This window comes from Pyrus communis, chromosome 14, assembly GCF_963583255.1.
Source record: "Pyrus communis chromosome 14, drPyrComm1.1, whole genome shotgun sequence".
NCBI lineage: Eukaryota > Viridiplantae > Streptophyta > Magnoliopsida > Rosales > Rosaceae > Pyrus > Pyrus communis.
Window position 1 is genome coordinate 18,129,065 of NC_084816.1, and position 24,088 is coordinate 18,153,152.

A 24,088-nucleotide genomic window follows, 5' to 3' on the forward strand; every position below is an offset into this window, starting at 1 on the left:
GTAAATGAGGTGTACATGTCCGTTTATGAAATTAAAGTCTATACATATGGATGAGAATTCCCGTGAAGATTCCGAATATCACTTTATTCTGTCTATTTATTGTACATTATATGATTAATTTTTGTTAGATATTTTTTTTATTCAATTTTAAGTAAAATATTTAAAATAATTTATAACAGCAGGATAATAGATGAACAAGATGAAGTGATTCTCAAGATCTTCACAAAGAAGATCTGGATAGGATCCTATTTCTATATATATAACTGAAATATGAATTTACTTTTGTAATTTAATTTTCTTTATTTAAAAACTCTCTTAGTCAACCAAAAGATAATGAAAATATTATTTAGTCTTCTTTCACAGCAAAAAAATGATAGGCAACAAAACCAGATTTTGTTTTTTTATTAAAGCCTCACCTACATATGATTTTAACATATCCAAACTACAAATTAATAAAATCATTTTTGTCAACCAAGAAAGAGTAAAAAAATTATTTAGTCTTTTATCACAACAAAAAAAAAATAATGGGTAATAATGTAATTTTACAAAACCAAATTTTGTTATTTTTTATTGAAATCTTACCTACACGTGATTTTAAAATAAATCTAATATTAAAAAAAATATAAAATAAAAAGCAAAAACCTCTCTTCCCAGTCCTCACCCCCCTCCCCCCACGTTGAATCTGAATTTTCACCGAATCCTCTTTGTGAGGATCCCGATGATCCGTAAATCATATCCGTTCATCGTCCATCGTGTAGTCAGAAATTATTTTAAATAATTTTATTTAAAATTAAATAAAAATAGTATCTGACAAAAACTAACCGCACAATGTATGATGAACGAATACGATTTTTGAATCCTCAACATCCTCATCTAAAGTATCATGAGAGGATCCTATTGGCCCCATGTTCTCTTTCTCTCCTTCCTATTTTAAAAACAAAAATAAAATGTTCACACACACTGGGCATATGCTAATTTTTCTCTTAAAAAAAAACCAATAACTAGCTCCAATTAAACAAATTCATTAATTAAGTTCCCACTCCTCAACCACTAACTCGTTTGTTCAACAAATTCATTAATTAAGTTTAACATCTAATTTGTCTTTTTAGATGTCTAAAATGCTTCTAATCACATTTTGACTTTGGATTTATAAGATATTTTAGTCAAAAATTAATTTACCCATTCGCATATCTTTGGCTTCACTAAGATGTAGATAAAATAGAACCCCACATCTAATCGGTTTTCATTGACTGGTTATCTTGGCTCCACTAAGATACAAAATTTTCATTATAGTATAACAATTAGGAATTGTTATTGACAATCCTAAAATCTTATTTTACACTCCAAATTTCTATAATTAAAAAGAAAAATAGACTTATAAGAATTGTAAAATAAGATTATTTGAGTGCTAATAACAGTTCCCTAACAATTTACATATAACAGATTCAACGTTAATATAACGTCCTGGTATAGAGCAATACATCTCCATTATAAGTTGCGTTTGTCAATGAAGTTTGGGGATTTGGATCCTCTCCTAAGCTTAGGAGGACCTCCTAAGCAAATCACATGGGCTGTTAGATTTTGATCCAACGACTACAAACAGGGTCCTTCTAAAAATTATAATAATTGTAACTATTGGATCAAAATATAACGACCTGTGTGATTTGCTCAGGAAGCTCAGCCTCCTAAGCTCAGGAAAGAATCCAAATCCGAAGTTTGGTGGGATTTTAAAGTCTCATTGAAGCAACCTCTAGCTACTCGTCAAATGAAATGGCATCCCGTATTCCCTATTCGGAATGAAAGCTATAAATGTAGTTTGCTTTTATATTTGGTTGAGACGAACCTGCAAAAACATATATCTTATCGACCCTTTTTTTTCTTCTTCTCTTTTTCCCTTTTATATTTGTATATTCTTAATTACCCAAAATCAGTCACTTAGTACTACAGTTTAGTAATATTCTTTCACTTGTAAGTGAGAGGTATTAGGTTTGATTTTCACCAAAGACGAATTTAAACCACATTATTGCTACCTATTTGTAAGGATTAGCTCACCCCCTTCCTCTTAATATAGATAATTTTGTAAGGATTAGCCCACCCCTTCCTCTTAATATAGATAATATCGTTTGTTAAAAAAAAAAATTACACAAAATCATTTTCCAAATATTTTCATAGCACGTATCATGTATCCTCTATTACATTATTGCCCTAGCAAAGGGCATTTAACATAAAGAAAATTAATAAAAAGGGATTGAAAACTTTGAGTTTTAACGATAAAGATAAAATAAATGGTAAAGTTAGTGAATAGTATCAAGATTGACTTTTTAGTGTAAAATATGATTTTTCGTTAAAATGAACAGTACCGGAAACTTTTCGTTAAAGTTATCTTTAACATATGCTTGATATGCATGTTTTTCCAAACCGTCTAAAGGGAGATGCATCTTTTAAAAAAAAAAGGTGTGCTACATTGTCGAAGCCATCCTTCGAGTTTGGTATTGATAAAGCAAGAACATTGTTAAATTTCATAGGGTGCCAAACCTATATTTATCCGAGATATATATAGGGTTTAGGGCCAACAATATAGAACAATTATTATTCAATAGTCCAAACTATTTAGTAGTACGAGAAATGAAGGGGCAAAATTGAATTGAGGAAATATTATTTTTGCTTACTTCCTAATCTAATGGATATAAAGTCGGACTATCTAATAGTTCGAACTATTGAAGAGTTAACCCTATATAGAATAAGAATTGTCCATGTTGAGTAGTTTTCAGCAGTGCGACATTTGTATGTTTGGAAGTTCTCTTAGAAGTCTTTTAGATGTTCAAAAGTACTTCTCACAACGTTTGAAAGAAAAAGTTACAAGTGTTTATAAGTTACAAAGTAGTTAGGTTATGTTGCTTTTTCAAAGAAACACCACTTCAAAAAGTATTTTCAAGTGCTTTTCTTCTATTTTTAATAAAAGTTTCAACACTCTTCTAACAAAAGTGCTTCCATTGAAAGCACTATAATTAAAATCCCTTATGATTTTATAAAAGAGAGTAATCACTCAAATAAATTAAGCACAACAGCAACAAGCCCCCTCATTAAAGAGAATTAACTAGCGGAAAACATCGTTTCATGTAAGTCTATGTCTTATAATAAAAGAGAATTGTTATTAGTACTCCAAAAATTTCATTTGGCACTCCAAGCATTCTATAATTAGAAAGAAAAATACACTTGTGAGGAGTGTAGAATGAGATTTTTGAAGTGCTAATAATAATTCTCTAATTAAAAATGTATATTGTTATATGAGTCACGTAACAAGTGGGACCATAATTCATGCGTCCTCTGCAATGTCCATTCTATATGTAAATGACGATGGAACTGTTTTGTGACACTTGGTCTTCTAATCTACCTACATTGCGCTTCGATAAGGCTTATACGTGGTTCGATCTCATTTAACGATTGATATATTATTAATTAGCAATGCACTGCCATCCGGATGCTTAACAAAACGGAGTAGGATTCTCTTCTTTTTTATTACCATCCATTTCCATTCCTTCTTCTAATACTCTTCTTTTTGTCTTATTCTTTATATAAAAAAATTCAAAACAAGATATAGACGCGGCGTAATCGCAACCGTTTAAATAAAAAGAGATAAAAGGGAAAAGAGATTAGGAAGGTTCCTGACAAAACAAGATTTTGGGTGATTATACTATTTGTTGTCGCTCGTGAGTCCTCGTTTTATACATACATGTGTGTGTGGCGCTCGCGCGCGTATTGGTGCATGCTAACTCGGAGTTTGCTGCTATTTTATATTTAATTTGTCTCTGTCGACCAATCTTTGAGAAAAATCAACGGCACGCCACATCAAGAAAAAAAAGTTCAAAGTTTATCAACTTTGGGATGGCTACCCAAAAATTTGGAATAAATAAGAAGAGGATTTCATCTTCATACGCAATGCAAGCATCCAGACCCACACTAGTTCTTGTGTGATTCTTTAGTTTTCTGAAATTTAGAATTGTGTTTTAATTTTCACTTAATCTTTTAGAAAAGAGAAGTAATTTCACACATTCATTTTAGCTTGTTACACACTCCTATTAAATCTTGATCATTGATTTCGCTTGATTTGTTTAATCTGATGACCATAAGTAAAGAAAAGTGTGTGTGAAGCTAAAAAAGTATGTGAAAATTACCTCCATTCAAAAATTCTCAAACAAAAACTTTAATGGCAAAATCGAAAATTCCAATCCAGCTTGCATTCTAATACAGTGTGCTATGTGTGATCCTTCGTTTGTTTGAGTGCTCCTTTGTTTGCATTGACCGGACTACCGGTTATCTATATACATACAAAAGGAAAAGATATAAAAAGGTGAAGCTTTCATGATACTCAATTGTCCTTCTTCCCCTAAGATTTCAAAAAATAAATTTACAGAAAAAACCATGTAGGGTGGTTAGTAAATTTATTATTTTTTGAAATATTAATACAAAATAATAATATCTAAAATAAGTAAAATTAAGACAAAAACAGTAATAAAGAGCTAATTACCACATGTGTGAGTATGTGGCAAGAGACTAGCTAGTGTCTATATGTTAGGCGTTCAAATAGAAAGTGAGCTAAGTACCATATGCATAGGTGTGTGACAAGAGGTTAATGTCTATATGTTAGGCTTTTCGATAGAAAATGCGAACAATCGGATGTACTGTTTCTCATGAATCACCACTAGTGGTTCCTTTATGACTTGGATCAATAAAAATAATTTGTAGTACAAACAAAAAAAAAACACTCAATTAACTCAGCAACCATATTTAGATATCCCGAGTTATTCCTTGCCGGAACACACAAAACAAACATATGAACTAGGTAAAGAGAAATGAAAAAGAGATGTTTCCATTTCATCAAAATCATAAACTTTTTCTACTGTCGTATGATCTACTTCACAGACCTCCCACTTAAAAAAATAAAACAAATAAAAAATAAATAGTCAGAATCCAATATAGTGGATGCTTTCAATTGTGATTTCATTTGAAACGCTCACTCTTGATCTGCCAATACCCAAGAGGCTTTCACATATTGAAGAGTAATGTGTCGGTTTCGTCCTGAAATATTATTCGACCAAAAATTAAGTTCCTAATTTCCCCCCTTTAATTGTCAACTTCACCTCTACCATAAGTAACTGACTTGTATGTGATACACTTTGGAGAATACTTCGGCAGTTTTTAATGAGTTTACTAACTAATTTTTTTCTTTAATAAATAGTGTATGGAGTCAACTTTAAAGAATAAATTGTCAAATAGATTCGCTAACCTATATACAACGATAAGAGCTTATGACCAAGAAAATAATTGTAGTATCCTTTAAAACATGTCATGTGTAATTCAGGCGACTTAAATAAACAAAATAGAATAGCTTCTAATATTATAGCAATGACGAAATAAGCAGTTTTTAATACATTTTAAGGACTTAATTTTCTAAAAAATATAGTTCAAGAACTTAATTTCACTGGGCGTAATAATTTAGCAACTAAATCGGCGGAGTACTGCATATTAAAATTTACTTCTTTCCTTAGGTTTATACTGTTAAGGCTTTAAGTTCATCGACTGCAACTTTGGGGGAATAGGTAGAGGATGGAATCCACTGGTCAGCTCCAAAAGGATGGTTTTACAAAAGATGAAGGCCCTTTTTTATTCAGCAAAACATGCAGCAGAGATCTTACCACCATATTTACACTACATGCCTACTCTGCCTAAGTACACCACAAACACTTCCATTGATATTCAGATAAGGACTGCCTAAATTTGTCTAAGACTAACAAGAACAGTTTCTTGTGCCGGTGCTTTCCCGTAACAGTTATCAGGTGCATCGAGTTCTCACCGGAGAGCATTCACAAAGGCCAACAACGACGCTGCATCCCTATTCTCTGATGGATACTTGACGGGCTTTGACGAGTGCTTGGGGAAGAAGAGAATTGTTGGAAAGCTCCCCAGCTTCAGTTCTTGCTGTGCATATTTCTTCTGTTCCCCATCAGCTCTGAACTTACCCACCTTCACCCCAGTTCCTGCCAGAATCTCTGCTAATTCAACATATGATCCTTCCATTGCCTGCAAACAATTGAGAAACGAAGCAAGTTAGATCAATCAAACTCAACACATTTTCGGCTTTACAAGGCAACCATGTTAATAAAATGTGAATAGTATCCACCTGGCAGAAACGGCACCATGGTGCATAAAGCACAAGAAGCCAAGGTTCACTTCGGTTTTCCAGTCTAGCCAAGTTCTCTATCCCAGTCCTGCTCAAGGAAACCAAGTTCTTGCTGTTAAAGATGTCTGGGACATTGGCACTCCCATTTGTTGTTGAGATCCCATTCCCATTGCCATTCAGGTGCAGCGCCTCTTTTTCTTTGATATTTCCGTTATGGAGGCCACATTCCTTTGCCTTAGCATCCTCCCACCACCATCTTCCCTCCCTTTCATGCTGCCCTGGCAGCACCGGCCTTGTGCATGGCTCGCACCCGATTGAAATGTATCCTTGCGAGTGCAAAGGATTGACAGGTACATTCATGACTTGGAGGAAGTTCCATATGTCATGGCCTTCCACATTGGCAACAGGATTCCATTTCACCAAGCTGCCAATTCCACCATCAATTCCTTCAAACGATGGGTCCACCTGGACAACCGGAATTTCAGCTCTTGTGCCAGGAGACTGGTCTTTTCTCTGCCCAGTGATCCAGGCACGAAGACCCTTAAGGGCTCGCCTTAAAGGCCTAACCTTCCTTACCCTGCAGCACTCCTGGTGGCCGTCTTCATAGAATGAGAACAGTCCTTTGCCTCGCACCAGTGCTTGAACTTCAACAGCATCAGGAAACATGTATTCAATGTGAATGCCATAGTGCTTCTCAACAGTGTCAAAAAACTGGTATGTCTCTGGGTTAAGCCTCCCAGTATCCAGGCTGAATACCCTGAAGGGCCGACCTGTTAGTTTGGCATACTCGATCAAGGCGACGTCCTCAGCTCCGCTGCACAAATGAACATTAACTAAACTTAATTTCTGTCATCCTAAATGAAATAAACTCAGGTAAACCTCTAGAAATTGTTACCGCTAATTGTTACGTATGCATTGAAATATTTTCTTAGCCGCTTGTCCTGATTTACTTACGAAAAAGTTTAATTCCCTTTCGTTTTGAAAACCTCGAAAGTAAGATGGAAAAGATTCCATAAAACACTCTGTAAAATAGTATTACAGATAACAAGCCCGTCTAGTTTAGTTGGTGGGTTCGAGCCCCACACTGAGCGCGCTTCAGTTTTTAGTAATTTAATTCATTTACCAGAAACAAGAAATTAGTACTAAAGTGGATTTACCTGAAAGCAATGGCAATGTCATTCCCAAATTTGTCAAGAGCCTTCTTCATGAGTTGAAGTGGGGAAGCGTTTTCCAACTCTTTTGCCAGTTTTTCGTAATCTTCTCCTACCACATTGTTGTCAACATCTACAATAATTCCGACAATCAATTTACACAGCAATTCCTTCACGTCCTCGCTCGAGGAGAAAACGAAAAGATTAATTTCAAGCTTCTCACAATGATACAACAGTTACAAGTTCACACATGTATACCTGGAGATGCCATTTTTGCAGCAAGCGGAACAACTGATTTGCTCCCTTTCGATTCTGCGGAAAGGGGTTTTGCCAATGATGGTCTCTGGAAAGAGGCCACAGCCGTCGATGCAAACGAAAATTGATCCGACGGATTCACAGAAGATGTCCATTGAGCTAATGGGTTTGAAATAACAAATTAAAAAATGCATTAAATCCCATTCAAATTCAAGTAAACAAATTGCAGAGCAGAGAAGAAAATTACACAAAACCCAGAAAAATTAACCTTAATTTCCAAGAATTCAATCCCAAAGAATCAAAATTTAAATAAATAATTAAACAAATTTATCATTTGGGTATTCACATTTCTCATTGCATGATCATGAGCACCAATTCAACTCAAATTTCAGAACCAACAAGTAAAGTCGATGAGATCAGAGTTAGCTCAGACAGCCCATTATCAAGAACCGCATACATTGCAAACAATAATAAATATAAATAAATAATCAACAAAAAAATGGAAAAAAATAAATTAAAGGAGGGAGAGAGAATTACCTTTGGGCTCGTGGAAAGATAGCGAAGCGTGAAGCAATGATTGGGTGGAAGGAGACGTAGCTACGAAAGCCATGAGAGAAATTTGAATGCTTAGAAAGAGAGAGAGAGAGAGGGTCTGTAATGTGTTGGCGTGGAGGGCACAGGAAAAGCATTAAGATGGGGTACGGGAAACAGTTGACGAGTGTCACGGTTCATTGAACCTGGACGCGAGTTCGTTCATGAAGTTTCTACATTTTTATTTAAAGAATAATGCTAAAAATAAAACAAAATAAAACCAGGTTGCGGTGCTAAGCCCAGACCCAACAAAGGTTATTACGTCAACGTCCATGGGCCTAGGATTAGCAACACCCAAAATCATAACTTTACAAAATATTTTGTAGACAAATTTTCAGTTATGATTTTGCTACAAATACGATATTCTTCTTCGTTTATAAATAGGAAATTGTACTTTCATTTTTTATATACAATTTAGCAAATCATAAAATGTATATGAAAAAATAGAAGTACAATTTTTAGTTATGAAAACACCCATATGAAAACATCCCTAACTGAAAATATGAGTACACTTTTTGGAATTCAATTTTCTTTCACTAAAACTCATCATGGTAAATTTTCCTAACAAAAACCCTAGTGACTAGGCTTCAACAAAACAATATCCATAATTAAGTTTGACTTGGCAAAATTTGAATCTTTAGATGTCCAAATTACGCCTAATAACATTGACTTTGAGTTTGTTACTTATTATCTATATTTAGTCTACATTATTTAATTAATTACCTATATGAAAACACCCCTATGCTATTTGAAAACATTTAATTGAATGAAATAATGTAGAATAAATATAGATAATAAGTAAAGGATATAAAGTCAATGTTATTAGGCGTAATTGGGAAATCCAAAGATGCAAATTTTGCCAAGTCAAACTTAATCATAGATATGCTATATGAAATTTTCCTTTCTCTCCAAGGCGAGAGATTTTCTCTCAGAAACTGAAAGTCTTTCTCACTGTTTGTATGAGACTTTTACACCTAAGATTTTTCAGTGGCGCTGACCCCAGCTTCGACCGAGGTCAGCTATCGTGTCCTCTTCTCTCCTTTTTCCTTCTTTTTCCTTGCCTTTACTGTTGTTTCTCCCAAATTTTAACTTTGGTATGTCCAATTCCTTGACCCCAAGGTTATTCCTCTTCCTGACTCTTCCTTGGTTCGATATGCAACCATGTTTCCTGTTGAGATTGTGTGTAGAGTTTTGGTGTTTACACTCGGGTGTTTCCAACACCATCACTTTCTCTTTGTTGTCTACCGGTTCCAGCAACGTCGCTCATGGGTTTCCATAAAGTTTCATATTGGTAGTTAGCTTCTCTCACTTTGTTGCCAACTATCCCTTGTTTATGGTTGTGCTCAGATAGCATATCAGGGTTGGAGGTGGCGTATGGTGAGGCAATACTCGGCGATGGACAGGGAATCGTTTGGATTGACTGGAAATCTGATGGTGGAGATGACAGTGGAAGCTTCTCAACTACTGTGTATTTTTTTGGGTCATACTGCTTGTTGGGCTCTCTTTATGTTTGTCTTTAGTCTTAGGCCCTTTTTTTGTAAGTGTACTTGGGCCTTTGTGTGTTGGTTGTTTAATAAAATCTCCCTTTCAACAAAAAAAAAAAAAAAACTTAATTATAGATATTGCTTAGTTGGAGGTTAGTCATTGAGTTTTTGTCAATAAAATTTACCATGATGGGTTTTAGTCAAGGAATTCCAAGGGGTGTACTTATATGCCTCGTTTAGTACGCCGTATTAGACTTCGGATAGGAATAATAGTGTGGGAGACTTGTTTGGTGCAGTTTTGGATTAAATAGCCGAATCCTCTTTGTGAGGATCCCGGGGATCCATGAATCATATTCGTTCATCATTTATCATGTGGTTAGAAATCATTTTAAATATTTTTATTTAAAATTAAATACAACAATATCTGACAAAAACAAACAGCATGATGTACAATGAACAAACACAATTTACGAATTCCCAGAATCCTCCCAAAAAAATCCACAAAGGATCATGTTGGTAAATAGCCAGCCGATTAAATATCTCGGGCCCACTCATTAAGTCCGGCTCACACCTGCTAAATATTTAATACTCACCAAAAGCTAAGGATATTTAAGCAGGTTCAAAAGCTAAAGCTAATTTGCGTTCTCTCTTCGGGAATCGGATCCTTTCCTAAGCAGGAGATCAGGATCCTTCTGACCCAACAACAAGGGCCGTTGGATTTTGATCAAACAGTTACAAATATGCGCCTTTTCCTTTCACTTTTCCTATTCATTGCAAACTCCATTTGATGTGCTTTGTTCTTCTTCCTTCTCACGAATTTCATCTGCTATACTTGGTTCGTCTTCCTCCTATTTCTCCGCTCTCTTTCTGATCTCTATGTTGAAATTAGTTGATCTGTCTTTTTCCTTGCAAATTGATGTCTTTTCTTCATCAATTTATATCTTCAATTTATTTAGTAGTATTGTTTTGGTTGGTGAATCGAGGTGGGTTTTGGGAGATTGAAGAAATGAGGAAGTGGGTTCGCATGGGAGGATGAGATTTGATGCGGGAGAAAGATGATGAAGAAAGGATGACTTTGAGAGTAGAAATTTTTCATTGTGACGGGAACATGGTGGTACATCACGTGTTTTTATATAAGTGGTGGGAAATTTTATTTTTTAAGTTATTAACTTTTTAACACACAAATCCTACCATTTATATAATGCCACGTGGTGTAACACCTCGTGTGCTAGTTACACTGAAAAGTCTCTCCTTTGAGAGAACCTGGGTTTCTTTCCTTCTTTTTTTTAATGTTTATTTTTTCAATTTTGTTGGTGTAATGATGATCAATTTTTGTTTCTCTTCTGTTTCTTTGATTTTCTTCTTTTTTCCATTTTAACAGGAATAATTTTTTAATTTTCTAGAAATTATTGTTGTTCGACCTATTATTCGATGTACAAATAATTCGATATAGAATTAAATGCCTGACTAATTTAATGAGTATTATTCGATGATTATTTATCATATCTGACTAAAATAGTCAATATAATCTGAGCTAACAAACGAAACCATATTAGACCATATTTTCAGTTATTCTATTAGAGGGCTAAGAAAAAAGAAATTTGACAGACCATATTTTCAGTTATTCTATTAGAGGGCTAAGAAAAAAGAAATTTGACAGACCATATTTTCAGTTATTCTATTAGAGGGCTAAGAAAAAAGAAATTTGACCGACCATATTTTCAGTTATTCTATTAGAGGGCTAAGAAAAAAGAAATTTGACAGACCATATTTTCAGTTATTCTATTAGAGTGCTTAGAAAAAAGACATTTGGCAGAGAATTCATTGTATGTTGAATTTTTTCTCTTTTGATGACGGTACTGAATACTTCATAGTCGAGAAAATTCAAACAGAGAATTAATTAGGTAAAAAGTATACGTAATCTAAAGACAAATCTATGCCATCCTTTTCACTTTATGTAAAATCAATAGTTCTAAATTAAGTGCATCAACCTCAAAATCTCATATATATATATATATATATATATATATATATATATATATATATATAAAAGAGGCCTTTAAAGGAGGATATTTCAATTTTTATATAAAAACGATTAATTGTTGGACGCACATCACATCAAACTTCAACGATTTGAATCGTTTATTTTTTAAGTTACACCTCTTAGATCATCCTTGTAAAATATCAATTAATTCGGAAATATTTGAAACATCTAATTAAAATCAAAGAAATTAAGGAATACTTTGTTTTATAAGAAACAATGAATTTTATTGTGATAATTAAATAGACAAATAGTTTCAGATTGAATTGATTTTTTGCAACAATGATTTATGAATCAAGACTTACAAAATGTATGGTTCGACTCATTGAAATTCGATATAGAGTGAGTCTCACAAGTAATACCTATTTTAGAAAAAAAATAAAGATCCTTAAAGAGTAAATAACTAACCGTCTAACATGAATTGTGATCAACCTAGAGACAAATATCTAGCCAAGTCAAAGAGGGTACGAAAGAACCGCTCAACTTTATATTAAGTTTCATAATTTGGCCAAGATGGAATTATATACATAGCCACGATATCGACGAGGATTATTATATATGCAATATGGTCTACCCATTTTTCAATCGATGAAAAGTCAGAAAAACCCATGAGTTTATATATAGAGGACAAGAACATATCAGAATCTATACAAGTTTTGTAACTATCATCTCTTACATTAATTCTAACATTTTCCTCAGCGTCCAGAAAAATATGAATACGAAGATGGTGATCAAGTACGAGCAGTTGGTCTGTGCTATTCTTTTGTTCCTCTGTTTGGTAAGCTCTCTGTGTTTATGACCTAACTTGTATCTTTGTTTGTAAAATGTACAATGTCAAGATCATCATTTACATTTTTTTTTTCTAGTTTTTTGTAACTAAGCAACTTAATTATACAGATTATTCATAATCGTCTTCTAATTAGAATCGTTAATCTTGTGGCGTACTTTTAGTCGAATAGGCTTGAGGAATGTCGATATTATTGTTTGTTTAAAATTCTATTCTTCTGCGTTCTATAAAAATAATGGAGGAAATTAGAAAAATGGTCTATGAACTATGATTGAATTGTAACTTTGGTCTTTAAACTAGAAGTTCATTAGAATTGGTCCCTGAATTTAACAAAATGTGGAGCATTGATCCCTCTATACTAACTCCGTGAGATTTTCTGTTAATTTAATGACGTGGTCTTTGTGGGCTTCATATTTTCTATTATCTCTCTCTCTCTCTCCCCCCGATCTTCCCTTCCGCCTCACCCTCCTCCAAACCCCAGCCACAACGTTGTAACACTCTCCCAACAACCAAAACAAAAGAAAGTTTCTAATCCAAATTCGGAACACTTCTCCGGATCTCCCTTTGCAAACGAATTCACAATGACATCCGTCCACGCTGTCTCGACAGGCAAGATTCAAGAATTTTGTGGGATGCGGGTTCGGGGTTCGGGTTCGTGGGCTACAGATTGGTGTCCGCTGGGGAGTGGGCATTAGCGATAGGGGGTTGGAAGTGGGAGGTTGGTGGGGAGTACTGTATCAAAGATTGAAGGCGAAGGGTGGGCTACGAGGGTTGGTGGGATGAGGTAGGCCTGCACTTTCTGTTGCAAACAGTTTTCACTAACGAGTAAACACTTTTAACTAACATTTAACGGAATTGGTAACGAAGGACTATTCCTCCACATTTTATTAAGTTTAATGAATTTTTAATTTAGAGACCAAAACTACAGTTAGATCATAGTTCAGGGATCATTCCTCCCATTTTCTCAAAATACTGATATCTACAATATTCAAAAATTAAATTATTTGAATTGTCTTGCTGTGTACATGTGTAACTGTGTATATATAATATACGGTTCAGTTTGTAGCTAGGGCAGTAGCCCATGATGATGTGTTAGAATGGATACAAAAAGATAATCATAGTTTCCTCCGTGCCAATATCCGAATTGGTGATCTCGATCGCACCATTAAGTACGTATTTACCTTGGCAAAGTATATTCTTGCATGCATGCAAATTTGTTTTAGTTTACGCTTGTTTAATATATAATTAATTAATTTTTTTTTTCTCATAATATTAATTGTCAGGTTTTACACAGAATTTTTTGGAATGAAAGTACTCAGTAAAAAAAATTTCCCAGCAGAAAAATACTCGAATGCAGTCGTTGGGTTTGGACCTGAAGAATCTCAGTTTGTCATAGGGCTCACAGACCATCGTATGTTAATTTCTTCACTCCAAAACTTTGTCTAATCGCTCAATAAATATTTGGTAATTTGATCTTCTGGTAAGGAAGCATTGAACTCGAGAGCAGAAACCCTAATATTTTATGCATGTATGTACTCATACAATCTTAATTCACAGACAATGCAGTGGACAAGCTAGACATTGGGACAGCCTTTAGTCATTTTGGAATTTCAACCCAAGATGTGTGTATCATTTTGTTCATTAAACTTTTGCTTAAGCTTTTGAGGAGTACTAACCGTTGGGTAACATTTTCGTTTCTGTGAATTAATCAACCTTCAGATTTACAACACTGTTGAAAAAGTTCGAGCTAGTGGTGGTGTGATCACTCGTGAACCTGGGCCGCTCGTAGATGGGGGAGAGGGAACCGTTTTCGCCTTCATGAACGATCCCGACGGCTACAGTTTGGAGCTCCTCCAGAGGCCGCCAACTCCACAACCACTTTCTCATATATGTCTTAATGTTCTTGATTTAGATCGCTCTATTGAGTTCTACAACAAGGTTTATTTGCGTACTTTCTCATAAATAAATAAGCCCTTATTTGATCTTAGCTATGACCATCAGAATGCTTACACAATTGCATTTTTATGCTGAAACGCCATGCAGTCCTTGGGCATGAACCTACTACAAACGTTTGACTTCCCTCAAGAGCGGGTAAATATATATTTTTATTTTACCACTATAGTTCATTTGTATACTTTCTTTTATAAAATGATATTTTCGACGAAAATTTAGACTAAGTCACATTATGAACCAATTATAAATTGATATAAAGTGAAAATTTGGACTAAGTTAAACAATAAGTCAGCCATAAATTGATATCAAATTCGTCACCAAGGACATCAAACCTATGTCTCACATATAAGTTGAGAAAAAACTACTAAATTACAGTATTGTGATGGAATTATTTTTATACTTTAGAATCTAGGCAAAACAAATGTTATATTAACTATATCTTGTGGTGCAGTATACCGTAGGTATGGTGGGGTACGGATCCAATCTTACTCAAACAGTTGTTATCGAGCTGAAATACAATTATGATGTGACGGCATATAGAAGAGGAAATGGTTATGCACAGGTGAGATTCAAAATCCAAGGAATTTGGATTTTCTTGCTTTCTTGCTTTATGGCTCGAAGCAAAATCCTGAACCTGTCTTCAATAATATGTGATTACATCTCATTCGAATTCTCAAGTTATAGTGTCTAGAAACCGGATCACGTTAACTCTACAGACACAAAAATCATACTTGCCTTGCCCCCTGATTTTCAGGCCCACCAAACCCCGTAGTCTCACTCTCACTCTCTCTCTCTCTCTCTCTCTCTCTCTCTCTCTCTCTCTCTATTTGGCCATAATTTGAAAACTGGACTAAAGAATTTCTCTTGATTAAGAGTCATCATCCCGAATGAGATTAAATCCCATTCTCTTCTCTTTTTTCCCTTTGTGTCTTGGGTTTTGTTGAGTAACTCCAATTAAAAATTAAGCCCCTGGTCATTGATTTCTATGTTCTAATTTTATTTTTTGTTCAAAAATTGTATTTGAAGGTTGCTATTGGCACTAATGATGTGTACAAGAGCGCAGCAGCTGTAAGACTGGTAATCAAGGAAGTTGGAGGGGAAATAATATTACCACCAGGTCCAATCCCAAAAATCGACACCAAAATCACTGGATTCCTTGATACAGATGGCTTTCAAACGGTAAGGAGCTAGAAAACCACATGAAAACTATGTTCTTTGATAATTTGATTCTGTCATGCTTTCGTTTTGCTATGTACATTGAAAAGAATTGAAACCTGAGTCTATCATAATCCTAACTCATTGCGTCACACTTTCAAATGACTTGAGTTACCCGCAAAGGCGACCTGAACCTCCTTTCATTACATAACTCAAAGATATGTTCTTTTTTATGGGCGCAAGCTTACAGAAACACTCTTCGTTGTTAACCCTGTAGGTGTTGGTAGACAATGAAGACTACCAGAAAAGAATTGAAGAAAGAGAGATGAAGCAAAATCCTTAGCATTTGGTATTGCTCGTGTATTTGTAATTTTTGTGTACTCTGCTCATGTAATTCTAGTTGAATAAAGAAGCCCTGATTCGAATGTGTATTTGTTTCTAGTCAATATTCAACTAACAATCCATCCAAGAAAAGAACCAGTAACTAAACCTACTATAAGATCGTATTAACTTTCTCCGATTATATGTCTCTGCATCCTTATTAGGTTTTCTCTTTTATGTTCTTTATTGTTTTTAGGTTAATGATTCATTTTGCCCTTACTATGACTGAGCAAACTTGGATTTTGTTCCTACCTTGTAAGTTTTCTTTCAAATCCCCTTCAACAGCTTTTTGAAGCTATCCTCAGTGCGTTCACCGCGAGGTATGATCTTTTAATTCAGAACAAAGTGCCAAGACTTCATAAGGATCCATGCGCTTAAAAATTCCCGGGTCGCAGGTTCTTCAATTTATACAAGATTGTTAAGATGGTATCATGAGCTAGATATGCTTGCACGATTGATTTTGGATGGTTCTTTCCGCTGCTCCGTTCAGTGAGAGTTTCTTGATTCTCTCTTTCGATTTCAGATTTATGTTGTGGCGAAAATTTAGGATTTTTTTTTTTTTTTTTTTTCGGATTTCGATTGTTTGTTTACAATCTTGGATCCATCTATGTTAAAGGCCAATGCCTCGATGAATCATTACATATCTTGCTTTTAGTTGAAGATTTGATTGTTATCTTGAAGGCCGATGCCAATTATTCTCGTAATGGTTGACGAATTAAGGTCAATAACCAATTGTTCATCACGATTGTAGATTCTTATTGTTAATTTCTGCGATTTGGGAGATTTTTCTACAATTTTATATCTAGGTTTTTCTGCTCATATTTCTGTGTTGGGCTCTCTTTGGCCATATAGCCCTCCAAGAAATTAATATTTTAATGAACAGTGTCAGGCCATTTTTACGTCTTAGATTTCGAGTGTCATGTATCTATCTGTGAGTAACTCTCTAGATTTCTTGTCGATATGTAATCTCAATAATTTTTCGAATAGGATTTCGAGTGTCACGTGGCGAGATGTAATTGATTATGGGAATTTTTTTTTATAGGATTTTTATTTTCTTCCAAATGTCCATAAATATGGTGGATATTGGCCTATAATTCACACACTTTCAGCTTTGCCCTCTCCAATATCTCTTTCAATTCAAGTTTGCAATGAATTCCAACTTTGGATCCTCTTCGGGTTCCAATTGGTGGTCCTTTTCCAATTTTGAATTGGAAGACAAATGGGTGCAGATGAGGCGAGAAGATGAGGAGTCCGATGAAGAAGATGAAGCATGGCGCAATACATCATATATGGCAGCCATGGTTGGGGTCATGGCTTATCAGGCAACTGAAGAACAACCTCAATGCGGTGGCTCTATTGTTGGTCGTGGTTACAAGCCACAAAATAAAGAGATGGCGTATCAGAATCTGATGAACAACTATTTCAACCCTAACTTGATGTACAACGAAGAGGATTTCAGACGTCGCTTCCGGATGATGCGTCATGTCTTCTAGTGTGTACTTCATGATGTCTAGCATGTCAATCTATACTTTAGACAGAAAATGGACAGAGTAGGCCATCCTGGTTTTTCACCGCATCAGAAGGTTATTATTGCACTCCGAATGCTGGCATATGCTTCCTTAGTTGATGCGATGGATGATACATATGGTATGTTTGAGTCTACATGCCTTGATACTCTTGTTGAATTCTGTGAAACAGTTGTTCAGCTTTACAAAGAGGAGTACCTCTGCCAACCAAATCGAGCAGATCTAGAGCAGCTCCTTCACAAAGCTGAAGATCATGGCTTTCCGAGCATGATAGGGTCACTAGATTGCATCCATTGGTAGTGGAAAAATTGTCCAATTTGATGGCAATAAGGCTTTAGCGGAAGATCGAGAAAGCCAACAATTGTGTTAGAAGTGGTTGCATCATTTCACACATGAATCTGACATGCTTCATTTGGAGTCCCAGGATCCCAAAATGATATTACAGTTCTTGGTTGTTCACCCCTCTTCAATAACCTAGCGGAGGGTAAATCACCTCAACTTGACTACTACGTCAACATGCGTCAATACAACATGGGGTATTACTTGGCAGATGACATCTACCCAAAGTGGGTGACACTTGTCCAAGCAATTGCAAACCCTGCGAATGATGTTGAAAAGTGATTTACCTTACACCATGAAGCATACTAGAAAGATGTTGAGAGAGCTTTCGGTATTCTACAAGCACGGTGGAAGATCATTAAGGAACCAACAAGGGGGTGAAGTCGAGAAAATTTAGACTTCATCCTGATGTCTTGCATCATATTACACAACATGATTGTGGAAGATGAGCGAGATGAGTATATTGATGGAGAGTTTGATGACGACCAAGATGATCCAAATAGGTCAAGAAGGGCTTGTGCAAAAATATATGATGGGCCTAATTTGCCTTTGAATCCAAGAACTAGTAATATCTCTTTGAATGAGTACATGAGGCGCCATAAGATGATACGTTTTCGTGCCACAAATAAGTACCTATAATAGGATCTTGTTGTGGGCCAAAAGAAGCATGGAGTAGACGTTTAAGTTTTATGTTGTTAAATATTTTTAAAAATGTTGTTTAAGTTTCATGTTGTTAAATATTTTTTTTATGTTGTATAATTTTTATGTTGTTTAATGTTACTTAATGTTATTTAATGTTGTTTAATGTTGTTTAATATTATTTACTATTGTCACATCCCGGCCCAGGGGGATCATTTCCCGGGCCTGCTCTACCACCGTAGCACGATATTGTCTGCTTTGGACTTACCATTCCCTCACGGTTTTGTTTTTGGGAACTCACGAGCAACTTCCCAGTGGGTCACCCATCATGGGATTGCTCTAGCCCCCTTCTCGCTTAACTTCGGAGTTCCTACGGAACCCGAAGCCAGTGAGCTCCCAAAAGGCCTCGTGCTAGGTAGGGATGAGAATATACATTTAAGGATCATTCCCCTGGGCGATGTGGGATGTTACAATCCACCCCTCTTAGGGGCCCGACGTCCTCGTCGGCACACTTCCGGCCAGGGATTGGCTATGATACCAATTGTCACATCCCAACCCGGGGGGGGGGGGGGATCACTTCCCGAGCCTGCTCCACCACCGTAACACGATATTGTCCACTTTGGGCTTACCATTCCCTCACGGTTTTGTTTTTGGGAACTCACGAGCAACTTCCCAGTGGGTCACCCATCATGGGATTGCTCTAACCCCCTTCTCGCTTAACTTCGGAGTTCCTATGGAACCCGAAGCTAGTGAGCTCTCAAAAGGCCTCGTGCTAGGTAGGGATGAGAATATACATTTAAGGATCATTCCCCTAGGCGATGTGGGATGTTACACTATTGTTTCATGTTACTTAATGTTATTTAATGTTGTTTAATGACTTTGGAAGTTATAGGGAAAAAAATAGCATTTAAAAAAAAACTTAAATAAAAATTCAAATAGAACGGCTAGCTAACGTCAGCAACTAGTCGTTGGTTTCAAACATTTGGCCCGGTGGAGCCCACGAGCCATTTGGCCTAGCCCTCGGTTGGAAACAGCTTTCGTGTCATTTTGGGCTATTTTCGACCCTATGACTCTCTGGCCGGATCGGTTGGAGATGACCTTACATATCTTGTTTTTAGTTGAAGATTTGATTGTTATCTTGAAGGCCAATGCCAATTATTCTCATAATGGTTGACGAATTAAGGTCGAGAACCAATTGTTCACCAAGATTGTAGATTCTTATTGTTAATTTCTACGATTTGGGAGATTTTTTTGCAATTTTACATATAGGTTTTTCTGCTCATATTTCTGTGTTGTGTCAATTTCTACTCAAGCATGATGACCGACTCGGTTAAACTTGAAAATCTTTTGGGAATGTTGACTATTAAGTTGAATGACGACTATGCCATCAAGTGGAATTTTCAATTTTGCTCTGTTTTTTGTGGCTATGATTTGTTTGATCATTTTACTGGTGAGTCTCATTGTTTTCCCAAGTTTGTTCTTACTCCTGAATAAGGGGTTGCCACTGAAATTAGTACTACATATAAAGCATGGATTAAAACTGATAAGTCTCTTTTGAGTCTTCTTATTCCCACTTTGAGTGATGATGCCATGGAATATGTTGTTGGTTGTAAAACTACTCATGAATCTTGGACTGCCTTGCAACATAGGTATATGTTTGTCTCTAGTGCTAGTGTGAATCATTTAAAGGCTGAGTTACACATTATTTAGAAAGGAAGTGATAATGTTGATAAGTATTTGTTGAGGCTAAAGACAATTAAAGACAAACTTATTGCAACTGGTGAAAAGATCACAAATATTAATTTGGTTATTGCTGCGTTGAGTGGTTTGCCTATTGATTTTTATATGATTAGAACTGTGGTATTAACCAGAAAAAAACCTATTTCATTGAAAGAATTCATGGCTCAACTCTTAGGGGTTGAAAATACTATATGAACTAGGATGCATTCTCTTGTTCAAAGCATGACCAATATGTACGTTAATGGTTTAGTTCCATCTTCTTCTTATGTTAATTCTGCATATCAGTCAGTTTCACAGGTATTTAGTTCTTTTACTGGTTCTAGTTCTTCTGTGCCATTTCCACCCAACTTTGGCTTTGGTCTTGTTGCTCCTAATTCTTCTAATTTAGGTAGTTTAACTTCTTAGTCTTATCAACAATTTCCTCCTACTAATGCCAATGGTTTTAATGGGTATTTAAATCATTTTGTCAATCAGGGACCTAAGTATTTTTTGTAATAATGGCTATACTTCTTCTGAAAATAACTATGGCAATCAATTTGGTAATAATTTTGGAGGTAATGGTTACAGAGGTAAAGGTAATGATGGTTATAAACATAAGTTCAATGGTAATAGATTTGGCAATTACTGGTCTGTAACACTTCTAGTAAACAAAATGTAGTTCCTGAACGTTACATTTGTTCAAGGAAGAGGCATACTGCAGTGACTTATCTGTACAGAAATGAAACTACTCAGGTTGTGCAAGAATGTCAAATTTGTGGTAAGAGATGTCATATTGTCATTGATTGCAGACACATGGGTAACTATGCTTACCAAGGTGCTCATCCCCCTCATTTACTCAATGCTAACCATGCATTTCAGGATTATTCTTCTCAGTTTCAGTATCCTATTGCTCAATCTCTAGTTCAGTTTTCTTTACAAGGTTAGATATTGCATTTACGGTTTACACCGTGTGCCAATTTATGAATGCCCATACTGATGTTCATCTTGGTTTGGTAAAGAGAATTCTCAGGTTTTTACAAGGCACAATGAAGAATGGATTGACATTTACTTCTGGGAATGAGATTGATATTAAAGGTTATAGTGACTTTGATTGGGATGCAGATATTAATACCAGAGGGTCTATCACAGTTTATGTCGCCTATCGTGGTGCCAATCCCATCTCATGGCAATCTAAGAAACCAAGTTCTGTTTCTCGTAGTTCCACTAAAGTAGAATATAAAGCTCTTGCACATGCTGCTAATATGTCATGGATTTGGTTGATTTTGAGTGATTTATGTGCTGTTGTTCCCAATCCACCTCTTTTACTATGTGACAATCAATTTGCCATTGGCTTGAGCTTGAATCATATTCATCATTCAAGGATCAAGCATTTAGAAACATATTTTCACTTTGTTCGAGAGCGTGTTCAAAAAGGAGACACGGATGTGCAGTATGTGCCTACATAAGACCAAATAACAGATATACTTACAAAGGGTTTACATGGAACTAATTTTCTTCGACATTGTCACAATCTTAATATGAGGTACCCCGGTTAAGATTGAGGGGTATTGGATATACATGTGCCATATAAGGCAATTGCCATGTCAGCATTAGCTTCAGATATAAGCTACCATTGAACTATTGTATAAATAGGCTTTCCCTATCTTTTCATTTAGTTAAGTCAGTCATATTGTAAAACAGAATATTCAGAGAAATACATTTGAGCTCTTTTTTCTTCATCTCACAAGTTCAATTCATACAAGATTTTTAAGAGTATGATATGCACTCCCCTCCCAACTACCTGATAGTGTTTCAAGCTAAATAGAGGAACGATAATCACCACTCACTACGCAAAACTCTCTTTAAGTTCTCTTTTTCTCTTAAACTGCTTTTCTGACTAGGCATCAGAGGCTATTTGGTGTGCACCCTCCCCTTTTTTATAGGGTGCTCGTTAATTAAGGTAACAATGTTTATTCTTTTGTAGGTAGAATTTCGTCATATCAACTGTGTATGAAATTTGCATCCACAATAAATGTTACTGGAGTTAAATAATGAAGGAAAAAAAAAAACCCACCCATGTTCATCTTCCCCCACCCCCCCCCCCCCCACCCTCTGCAACCCAGAAAGAAAGAAGAAGAAGAAGAAGAAGAAGAAAAAAACCCATCTTCATCTTCGCTGACCCCCCATTCCCTGCAACGCACCCCTTTCTTCCCCCTCTCGTCTTCCCCTCCCGTCTTCCCCTTCCCTCCACCTCCGCACCCACCCTCTTCCCTCCTCTACACACCCCACTCCTTAAATCCACACCCATTCCCCCCATTTTCTTTACCCGCGGAATCGGTGGAAGACAGGATTTGGGTTACAGGGAAAGGGGGATCGGGGAAGATGAAGATGGTTTTTTATTTTTTTTATTTTTGGGTTGCAGGTAGTGGGTGCAAGGGTGGGTGTGGAGGAAGAGGAAGAAATGGGTGGGTTGCAGGGAAAAGGGGTCGAGGAAGATGAAGATGAAGATGGGTTTTATTTATTTATTTTTCTTCTTCTTTCTTTCTGGGTTGCAGGGGTGGGCGGAAGACGAACATGGGGTGGGTTTTTTTTATTATTTATTATTTATTATTTTTTTTTAATAATTTAATTTTTAATAATTTTTCTTTAATTAATTAATATTCTTATAATAATTTAAAAATATTAAATGATTTTTTTTTAGTTTTTAATAATATTTTTTTAGTTTTTTTAATAAAAAGTGTGCCACGTCACAAGCCACGTCAGCATTTAACGGAGGAATTGATAGACAACTGACGGAAGGTATGACATTGCAACAAATTCGAAGATATGATATGACCTTAAAACTTTTTAAAGACGACGTATGAAACTATTAATGACCTAATAATTAAGGTAGTTCTATGTAATTTACCGAATAATTAATTATAAAAAAAAATAACAAAAATTGAACTCATGTCAAAATACATAACACATGAATACATAAATTTTTAAACTCATCTAACCATAAGTAATTCAGATTGTCGTGATCAGCATGGCGGTCGACAGTTGAACAAAGCACTCTTTGAAATTCTTAACAAAACAAAATAAAATACATATCCAACAACTTGTGAGGGCCCATAGCAGAAATTAGCTTCATAATTTCTCAATTACGTGGGACCATGTTACATATGTGGATACATAGTACTAACTCGTTGAATTTCAGGCGGCCTACACCAACTAATTTGTTATTCTTCAGTCTAAACCTATGGCCCACCATAAGACCTCATCACCGTCTGATTAGTCATAGCAGATATATGAATTGTTATAAAATTACATCGCAGCAGTTGATCACATCAAATGGAAAACCATAATGAAATGACCAATGAATCCAAGCACTACATACAAGAGGAGCGGGAAAATCAAATTTCAATTGTCGTTTTAGTTTAAGGATAAAATGGACATTGGGCTGAGGCAAGGTTTCTTTTTCCACGTGGCTCATATTTTTTTTATTCTTTTCAATATTTTGAAAATTAAGTCATCTCTAACCGAAGCAGGGTTAGATGACTCGTTTTAGCCGTATAGCTCTCTAAGAGAATTAATATTTTAATTAATAGTGTCAGGTCATATTTTTTACCATCTACAACCGAGGGGCCAGAGGGCCATAAGCCAAACATAGCTCTGTGACAAAAAACCATCTCCAACCGAGGAACTATAATGCCATAAGGTCAAACATAATTTATTATTTTAATCTAATAACTGCTACAACTTAAATTTAAAAACTACAAAAACTTAAATTTAAAGTCTATAATCATCATCATCTTCATCATCCGCTATTATAAGAGTATAGTCAGAGGTAAACAACTGTCGTTGGACCATAATTTTCCTCTTTTTCCTATCAAAATAGACCTTA

The 24,088-nt window shown here is 35.6% G+C and overlaps 2 protein-coding genes across 2 annotated transcripts; one reads left to right on the forward strand and one right to left on the reverse strand.

Moving 5' to 3' along the window:
• Positions 1–5,514: 5,514 nt before the first annotated feature.
• Positions 5,515–8,300, reverse strand: LOC137716447 (5'-adenylylsulfate reductase 3, chloroplastic-like). The gene is made up of 5 exons (XM_068455908.1): positions 8,125–8,300; positions 7,591–7,746; positions 7,339–7,465; positions 6,182–6,995; positions 5,515–6,081 (listed from the first exon to the last, which is right to left on the reverse strand). Exons 1-5 carry the CDS (start codon positions 8,195–8,197, stop codon positions 5,851–5,853), a joined length of 1,401 nt encoding a protein of 466 aa, XP_068312009.1. The 5' UTR covers positions 8,198–8,300; the 3' UTR covers positions 5,515–5,850.
• A 4,127-nt stretch (positions 8,301–12,427) lies between these two features.
• Positions 12,428–15,941, forward strand: LOC137714200 (lactoylglutathione lyase GLX1-like). Its single transcript, XM_068453471.1, has 9 exons — positions 12,428–12,481; positions 13,550–13,659; positions 13,774–13,901; positions 14,048–14,112; positions 14,210–14,428; positions 14,534–14,581; positions 14,895–15,005; positions 15,470–15,622; positions 15,876–15,941. The coding sequence occupies exons 1-9, from the start codon at positions 12,428–12,430 to the stop codon at positions 15,939–15,941; spliced, it is 954 nt and encodes a 317-aa protein (XP_068309572.1).
• Positions 15,942–24,088: the final 8,147 nt, after the last annotated feature.

What these genes read in the sequence shown, in the direction of transcription:
- LOC137716447 (XM_068455908.1), bottom strand. Translation starts at nt 8,197, where the DNA reads ATGGCTTTCGTAGCTACGTCTCCTTCCACCCAATCATTGCTTCACGCT. An exon ending in ATCTTTCCACGAGCCCAAAG is followed by an intron (nt 7,747 to 8,124) that starts GTAATTCTCTCT and finishes CAAACCCATTAG; the next exon opens with CTCAATGGACATCTTCTGTG. An exon ending in GACATTGCCATTGCTTTCAG is followed by an intron (nt 6,996 to 7,338) that starts GTAAATCCACTT and finishes TCATTTGTGCAG; the next exon opens with CGGAGCTGAGGACGTCGCCT.
- LOC137714200 (XM_068453471.1), top strand. Translation starts at nt 12,428, where the DNA reads ATGGTGATCAAGTACGAGCAGTTGGTCTGTGCTATTCTTTTGTTCCTC. An exon ending in TTCTTTTGTTCCTCTGTTTG is followed by an intron (nt 12,482 to 13,549) that starts GTAAGCTCTCTG and finishes TATACGGTTCAG; the next exon opens with TTTGTAGCTAGGGCAGTAGC. An exon ending in CTATTGAGTTCTACAACAAG is followed by an intron (nt 14,429 to 14,533) that starts GTTTATTTGCGT and finishes AACGCCATGCAG; the next exon opens with TCCTTGGGCATGAACCTACT.